The sequence below is a fragment of the Macaca fascicularis genome, chromosome X, assembly GCF_037993035.2.
Source record: "Macaca fascicularis isolate 582-1 chromosome X, T2T-MFA8v1.1".
Classification (NCBI taxonomy): domain Eukaryota; kingdom Metazoa; phylum Chordata; class Mammalia; order Primates; family Cercopithecidae; genus Macaca; species Macaca fascicularis.
In genome coordinates this window covers 161,371,088-161,379,393 of record NC_088395.1, presented here as the reverse complement: position 1 = coordinate 161,379,393, position 8,306 = coordinate 161,371,088, and the positions used below count along the sequence as shown (strand labels likewise).

The following is an 8,306-nucleotide window of genomic DNA, read 5'->3' as shown; positions in this document are numbered from 1 at the left end:
AATGTCCCTCAATGAATGAATGGATAAACAAGATGTGGTCTATCCATACAATGGAATAGTATTCAGCCACAAAAAGGAATGAAGTACTGATACTAGCTATAGTGTGAATGAACCTTGAAAACATTATGCTAAGTGAAAGCAGCTAGTCACAAAAATGCACATATTATGTGATAACACGTATATGAAATGTTCAGAATAGAGAAATTTATAGAGACAGAAAGTACATTAATGGTTGCCAAAGGCTGGAGGAACATGGGATAGAGAGACGATAGCTAAAAGGTTCTGGGTTATTTTTTGAAGTGATAAAAATGTTCTAAAATTAACCGTGGTGATAGTTGTACATATCTGTGAGTATATTAAAAATCTATGCTAAGAATTTTTCACTTTAAATGGGTGAATTGTGCAGTATGTGAATTTCCATGTTAATAAGGCTGAGTTTTTTAAAGAGTAAGGCAACGATAAAAGATTACACACAAAAAATACAAAGGATATGAAGAGACAATTCCCAGAAGAGGAAATGAAGTGGTCAATACACAAGACTTGTTATTGACCTCATCAGTAGTCAGAGAAATGTAAAATAAAGCAATGAGACATATTTTTATTTAACTACATTCTATTGACAAGAATTAAGAAAGAATAAAACATACATATGATGCTTGAAATAATGCAGAGCAATGACCTTTTCACACATTGTTGGGTAGAGTTTAAACTGCTAGTTTTGAAAGGTAGAATGGCCATGTCCATTAAATTTAAAGTACTCATACTCTTTGAATTCATGGCCTCTCTTTTAAGACTCTAGCTCATAGAAATAAAATACGTGTGACTACACTTTAAAGAATCTTTACTGCAGCATTGTTATGACAAAAGGGAAATTAGGTGGAAATGGAAAGATATTTATGATGCTTTATTAACTGCAGAAAGCAATTATTAATTGAAAGTAAGGCCTCAGTTTAATTTTTGTAAAAACAAACAGCAATAAATGTATATGGGAATACAAACACATATAATATTTGTGTGTTTACGTGAGCATGGAAACACTTGTAGACTAATATATAATTATGTACCTTCCCTTTCTTGAGTAGTTTTGTATTGCTTTGCTAGTTTCAATGAAAAGGTATGACATTTGCAGTCTGAACGACAGAAAACATTTTTAATTAACAGAGGGTGGGTGGGGTAATTAGAAAGGGAGGGAACGCGCTAATTTTGCAGCCATTTTGTGTGCGCTCCTCTTACAGACAGTGCGGCGGCCCAGGCGTCGCATCTACGCTGGGGATTACAGTAACCCGGTTGTCAGTGATGAGTCAGAGTGCGTGGTGCTGATGCTGCTGCCATTTCATCACCTTTGCAAGCGCAGCATCCATCCCTCCGCTATCCGGGCGCCTGGGCCTACCCAGCTTCGGGTTCCCAGGTCAGCGATGCGCTCGCGGCTGAGCTAGATCCTGCCGAGCCGCGCTCTCTGAGGCGTCGGCGGGGCGCCCCCTCCCGCCGTCCCGGGTCCGAGCCAAGGAGACCTGCAGAGCCGCGGCCATGGAGGCCATCTGGCTGTACCAGTTCCGGCTCATTGTCATCGGGGATTCCACAGTGGGCAAGTCCTGCCTGATCCGCCGCTTCACCGAGGGTCGCTTTGCCCAGGTTTCTGACCCCACCGTGGGGGTGGATTTTTTCTCCCGCTTGGTGGAGATCGAGCCGGGAAAACGCATCAAGCTCCAGATCTGGGATACCGCGGGTCAAGAGAGGTTCAGGTGGGAGCGCAGTCCGGGCCCGCAAGCAGTGGGAGGGTCTTCGGGGTTTGCACAGCCTCTGGGGAGAGAGAACTTCCTGGTCCTAGTCGCGGTCCAGGAGGGCAACACTAAGGGTCTTGGGGAGTCTACCGAAGCCCACCTTTGGCTAACCCGGAGCAGTGCAAGGAAAGAAGCGCCCTGGCAGGGAAGGCCGGTCAATAACACATATTGCTTGCACCACAACTCCACCAACCTGCCCCTTGGTGGCTAATAAACTAGCTGGAATTGATTTCTGTATCTGTAATTCATCAATCTCAGTCCCTATGTTACGTACTTTCAAAAATGTTCCCAGGTCATCCTAACATAACTGACAGAGATTTAGATACATAAATACATGTGTATTATGTTTTATTTCCATATCTGTGTGTGTGCACATATATATGCTAACATATGTTCTAACATAAAGGAAATACATAAGATTGATTCCTTCTTGCAACCAGCACACATTCAGTGATCATCTACTATGTGCCAGACTCCGGGCTTGTTTCTGGGAAAACAGTGTGAGGAAACTCATACAAGGGGATGCCATGTAATCAAAACAGACAAAGCCCCTTCACTCTTGGAACTTCTGTGCTAACATAGTTGAGGGAAATAATAGATAATCAGCAATTACAAAAATGTGTCTTGCTCATATTTGTATGCCCACTCCTTACTGTAACACTTGGCACATAATGAATATGCTTAATTTCAATGAATTCATTGAATAATCAATGAATATGTTTACTTTCACTCAAAACCCTTTGCTTTTCTTTTGTAGCATGTATTATTTGTAATTATATGTATGAACACAGAGGAGGAAAGGTTAACTGGAGAAGATGAGACCGGATGAGTATGACTGCCCAAGCAAAGACAGGAAACGCCCAGGGATAGGAAACAGGATGAATAAAGACAGAAGTGAGAGGGAACAGAGTGTACACAGAAAACTTTGCAGGGAACAATTTGAACTAAAGTAGAGCAGCAGGAACCAGATCAAGAAAACTCAATAGCCCAAGTTTATGATCATTTGCTCATTTATCTATTGAAAACTAACTAACCATAGAAGATACGGGTTGGATAATTGAAGAGTGGTAAGGAGAAATAATTACAAACTTAAGTTGCCTCCAGCTCCTCACTTCCACAAACAACACTGTGGAAAATATCCTTGTACAGGTTCACTTTGAACTTGTGATTACATTTCTCCTAAGCAAAGAAAGGTATCTTTTATGCGTTTGTTGGAATTTCTTTCTATATGAACAGCCTGTTCACATCCACTGCTTATTATTTATTGGGCAGTATGGACTTGTAAGAGTACTTTATAGATTAAGAATATTAACGCTTTCCTGTCATGTATGTTGTAACATATATTCCTAGTTTATCATTTGTCTTTTCACATTATTTAAGATTTTTTAATGTAGGGAGGAATTTAAGGTTTATGTAGCCTTATGTCCATGCTTAGAAGGCCTTTGTCACTTTCTTTGCTAAGTACTCACAAACAATTGATTTCTTGAATCAAGCTTTTCACAAATCAAAACCTTTGTTTGTTCATGTCTAATTTTCTGGTAAATCTACCATTCTCCATGAATATTCAAACCTAAGAGACAAGAAATGCTTTCAGTCCCCAGGGCTGATTTGCCTGATTCTGGAGACTTAAACTCATTTGTAAGTTTTACTTTTACCATCATCTAGCTTGGACTGTAGGTCCCTGGACAATGCTTGTTCTGTTAACACTGGGCCATTTTCCCTAAGCTATTGATTCCTTCATTGTCTATCTTCTTTATCTGAGGAGACAGAAAACCTAAAAATAGACATAGATTTTAAAAATCACAGTAGTCTAAAGCAAGTGATTGCAGAGACAAATAGGTCTATACCCTGTAATAAGCTTTAATACACTGTAAGCAAAGTGCCATAATGTATATTTATAATGAGGCTCCTCAAGTCAAGAAGTTAAAACATGTGAAGTTTCATCTGATGGCTCCTGAGTTGGCCTCTCTGAAATGTGTCAGGAAATAGGGCTGGGAGGCACTTTGCCTGAACCCTTCACCATCTTTCTTTTTCCATTCCCACAGGCCTGGAAAATAAAAAATAAAATTGTGTTTCTCCTCACAGAAGAGATTGAGGATCCCTGTTAGCTAATAATAATAATAATTAATAATAATAATAATGGAAAGAGAAAAACATGGTAATGATAAATGGAAAAAATGGAATATATAGCAAGATACCTACTTTAAATATTTTGTTAACTATCATAAATTCATTTCTATGTTTTAAAAATCCTGTTTCAACTACTAGCATTTGTAATGAACTCTCCACGTCACAGAACACTTTAATATCCATTGTTTCATTTTGCCTCATGGTGACACTGTGACTTAGGTATCCTATTTTGTCAGTTATTCAGATTTGGGGGGTGGGAGAGTTAGTTGTAGTTTTACCTGAAGGCAAGAAATAGAACTAAATTATGTCCCAGGGTCACTCTCCAGTGCTGAATCCATGGAAAATGCCTGAAAGTTCATGAGCATTCATTCCTAGAAGATACCCATCTCAAAGTTTTGCCCAATTGGAAACTCACATATTAGTATTACTATTGAGTGCCATTTGTATTCCCTTGTTTAAAAAAAAAAGAAAATCACTTTTATCAAAGGACTGTGTCAATAACCAGGAACACTTGAATGTACTGAGTTCATTGACATGCAGAAGTTTGGGCACGGCCTTTATTCTTTACTTCTTTCTTGTGTTTTAGATCCATCACTCGCGCCTACTACAGGAACTCAGTAGGTGGTCTTCTCTTATTTGACATTACCAACCGCAGGTCCTTCCAGAATGTCCATGAGTGGTTAGAAGAGACCAAAGTACACGTTCAGCCCTACCAAATTGTATTTGTTCTGGTGGGTCACAAGTGTGACCTGGATACACAGAGGCAAGTGACTCGCCACGAGGCCGAGAAACTGGCTGCTGCATACGGCATGAAGTACATTGAAACGTCAGCCCGAGATGCCATTAATGTGGAGAAAGCCTTCACAGACCTGACAAGAGACATATATGAGCTGGTTAAAAGGGGGGAGATTACAATCCAGGAGGGCTGGGAAGGGGTGAAGAGTGGATTTGTACCAAATGTGGTTCACTCTTCAGAAGAGGTTGTCAAATCAGAGAGGAGATGTTTGTGCTAGTCAGCTCTTTTATTTCCAAAACATGCTCTCCTACTTGAACTGAAAAGTAAGAGAAATAAATAGAATCTTTGTGTAACTGACGAGAACTCAACCTCCATTTGGATACCAAGTGAGCCTCCTTCTCAGGGGGACTCTGACAGACTCATGTGCGGGTGGATGGGGGTGCCTGAGTGCTGTGACCAAGGGACTGAACTGTGGCCCATGCTAGGCAGTGGCTGCTCCATGAGCCCTTTGTGGACCACATGTTAAGGGCCTGGGGTTTAGGAAGCTAAGTCCCAGGAAAGCATACCTACAGACAGGACAACTATTACTTGGTATTTGAGCTCACTTATAGGCCATGAACATAAAGAAACACATAAAGGGGAAAAAAGTATCACATTGGGGACAAAGATTATGAGCTCTACTTATTCCATGAGAATACCCTGCACCAAAGGTGTTTGCTGGGTTTGGTTAAAAGGTACCAATTAGCTTTTAACAGCTCATCTGTAAAATGAGGAACATAGACCAAAAGGTCTGGTGTTCAAGTAAAAATGATGTGAATATGAAAGAAAGGCTATCTACACAGTTATTAGCACATTTGAACACTCTTGTGGTAGAATTACCAGCTGTATGAAACAAATTGTCCCGTGCAAATTACCCTATAACTAGGAAAGGGACAAAGGTAAAGCCCATTCAGGTATTATTGACAAGAGGGCTTTAAACAAGTGAATAAGTGCACAACTAAAAAGACATTAGAACTGTGTGGGCTATAAGTGTTCTTATCACCGAGACACTGGATTTTTATTGAAAGGAACCACATACAGCAATGGCAATGGGGAGTGGGATAGGGATAAAATACTCACCCCAAAATGACCTTGGCCACCTGTCTGCCGTATACGTACACTGAGCTCCTGTCTACCCAACAGAGTCAGCCCTTAATTCTCAGGTGAACAAACAGCTAACTGCATCAGCAAATTGGAATGGCTGGCTTGAAGTTTCCATTATTTTCTTGAAGAGAGGTGATGCTTTAAATTACTTTTTGGATTGTAGCCAGTTCAGCTAGGCAAAAGCCATACTTTTCACAATTAAAAAAAACTATTCTGATTAGAGTCAGGTTTCTCATACCCATTGTGATAGGAAGGCCTAAGAATGGCAAATCGCTTTGAGATATAATATTGAACTTCTGTATGAATGTGACTGAATCTGAAAGTTTGGGAATTTGCTTCAGCCAGAATAAAGAAGCCAAATCATGAAAATTATGGAAGACTGTTCTGCCACCTGTGCCCCAAGTTGGATGAGCAAACCACTTTGGATCAATTCACAGCATTAATTACAAGTGAACTGATCATCTTCTCTATATTCATTTCACAAGAGCTGGCTTAGGTGGGGTAATTAAATTGCCACCTTTATGGTTGTAAAAGACAAATAAAACGTGGCAAATTTGATTAACACAAAATTTCATCAACTGCTATACTTAAGTATGTTTAGAAGATTCTGAAAGCAAGATTATCCAGTGGGTAAATGAGAGTTGAGTGGATTCTGTCAGTTCAAAAAAGGAAAGAAACAAAACTTCTCTACAATTTTCTTGACTAAAATTTATTGTATGTACACTATTCCCACTCCTGGCATTTTTTGGCAGGTTTAAAAATATTCAGCATAAATCCAGCAGAGGTGGCTGAGCTTAATTGCTTAAATAAGTTCTAGAAAATTTAAAAATCATTTTAGTAGAATTCAGTACCGTTGTCACTGCAATAAGTGGGTTTTAGAAAATAAGTGTGAAAAAAATCAGGTGTTAATATAATACTAAGGATAAAGCTTTAGAAGCTATTTTACTACATAGGTAAAGAAAAGATAAACTAACTTGTAACAAAGACCACAACTGCATGTTGGATTAGATTGTCTCATATTTCAGAATAAAATGTACTGTATACTTTTCCTCACTTTGTTGTGCACTGTAATGAAATGTGAACAATGCTTTATTTAGCTGTATGTGAATGAAAATATGCTTGTATTTAGTAAAATGATTGATTATGTGACTGTGAGATTCCAAGTGTGTGTTATAGCTATTTCCAGAATCTGTTACTACAGTGTAGCAACTCTACTACCAAGGATATCAATAAGATGTAACATATACCATACACAATCGTATTCACCATTATCTTAAAGTCAGAAAGAGAATGATTTTTGAAAGTTATCTGATCATTATATCAAAAGTCACTGGGACCTCAGTACTTCCTGGTGAGCCTAGGCAACTTTGAGAAAAGTTGGTTCCGTCAAGCCTAAATCTTCATCGTGGTGATTTTAAATCAAGAGTCTTAATTCTGTTGCCAGGTAGTTGATTACAACTATTATATTCCCTGGAAAGTCGTCTTTTTTCCAGGCTAAGTTACCTCAGCTTTTTCAAATCCTACTACGGCATACTTTTTATGCCAGGATCACTTACAGTGTGGCACCAACATAAGAACACAATAGTTTAGCACATTTCCCTGGTGGACTGATAGTACACATGTGGGTGGGGGGAGGGTAAGAAAAAAAGGAAAGATAATAGATTTTGAGTCTGGGCATATAGATAGGTAGGCTAAGTTCTGTACAGCTTTATCACTTTTATAGTTAAGAGGGAATGGAAGGGAGGGAAGGGGAGAACAAGGAAAGAAGAAAGGAAAAAACAACAATGTAATATCCCCATCTTAAAATGCTCCCCAGGGCTTGATCATTTTTTCTTCATTTATATTAATTCTCTTGGTGGCTTCATTCAGTCCCATGGCTATAAATTAAATCTATAAGCCAATGAGTCCTGGATTTTTATCTTCAACTTGTCTATTTCCCATGGACTCCAGACCCTTATAACCAACTGCTTGCCTGACATCCCCACTTGAATGTCTATCAGGCATCACAAATTTAACATGTCCCAAATCAGGCTCCTAATCTTCCTCCCCAAATATGTCCCTCTCATAGTCTTCCCCTCCTCAGTAAATGGCAACTTTGTCCTTTCATCTACCTTTGCCAAAAATTTTGGTATCACCCTTGACTCCTTTCTTTCATAGTCCACATCTGATCTATCGGGAAATTATGCTGGCTCTACCTTAAAAGTATAACCAGAATATGACAGCTTTTCACCATTCTCAATGCTAACGCACTGGTGCTGTCCACTATCATTTTTCTGAATTATTGTGATAGCTGGTCTCCCTGCTGCCACTCTTGTCATCTCCCCTTCCCCACCCCTGCCATGCTTGCAGTCTATTCTCTACATAGCAGCTAGAAGGAGCCTGATAAAACATTAGTTATAAGCAATCATCTCCTCATAATTCTCCAGTGGTTACACATTTTACTCAGCTTAAAACCCAAAGTCCTTCCAATGGCCTGCAGAAGAACCCTTGGAAATAAATTCTATCTATCTCCATCT

The 8,306-nt window shown here is 39.3% G+C and overlaps 1 protein-coding gene across 1 annotated transcript; it reads left to right on the top strand.

Moving 5' to 3' along the window:
- The first annotated feature begins 1,327 nt into the window (after positions 1-1,327).
- On the top strand, positions 1,328-6,939 carry RAB39B (RAB39B, member RAS oncogene family). Its single transcript, XM_005595051.4, has 2 exons — positions 1,328-1,742; positions 4,498-6,939. The coding sequence occupies exons 1-2, from the start codon at positions 1,528-1,530 to the stop codon at positions 4,922-4,924; spliced, it is 642 nt and encodes a 213-aa protein (XP_005595108.1). The 5' UTR covers positions 1,328-1,527; the 3' UTR covers positions 4,925-6,939.
- The last annotated feature ends 1,367 nt before the right edge of the window (positions 6,940-8,306 follow it).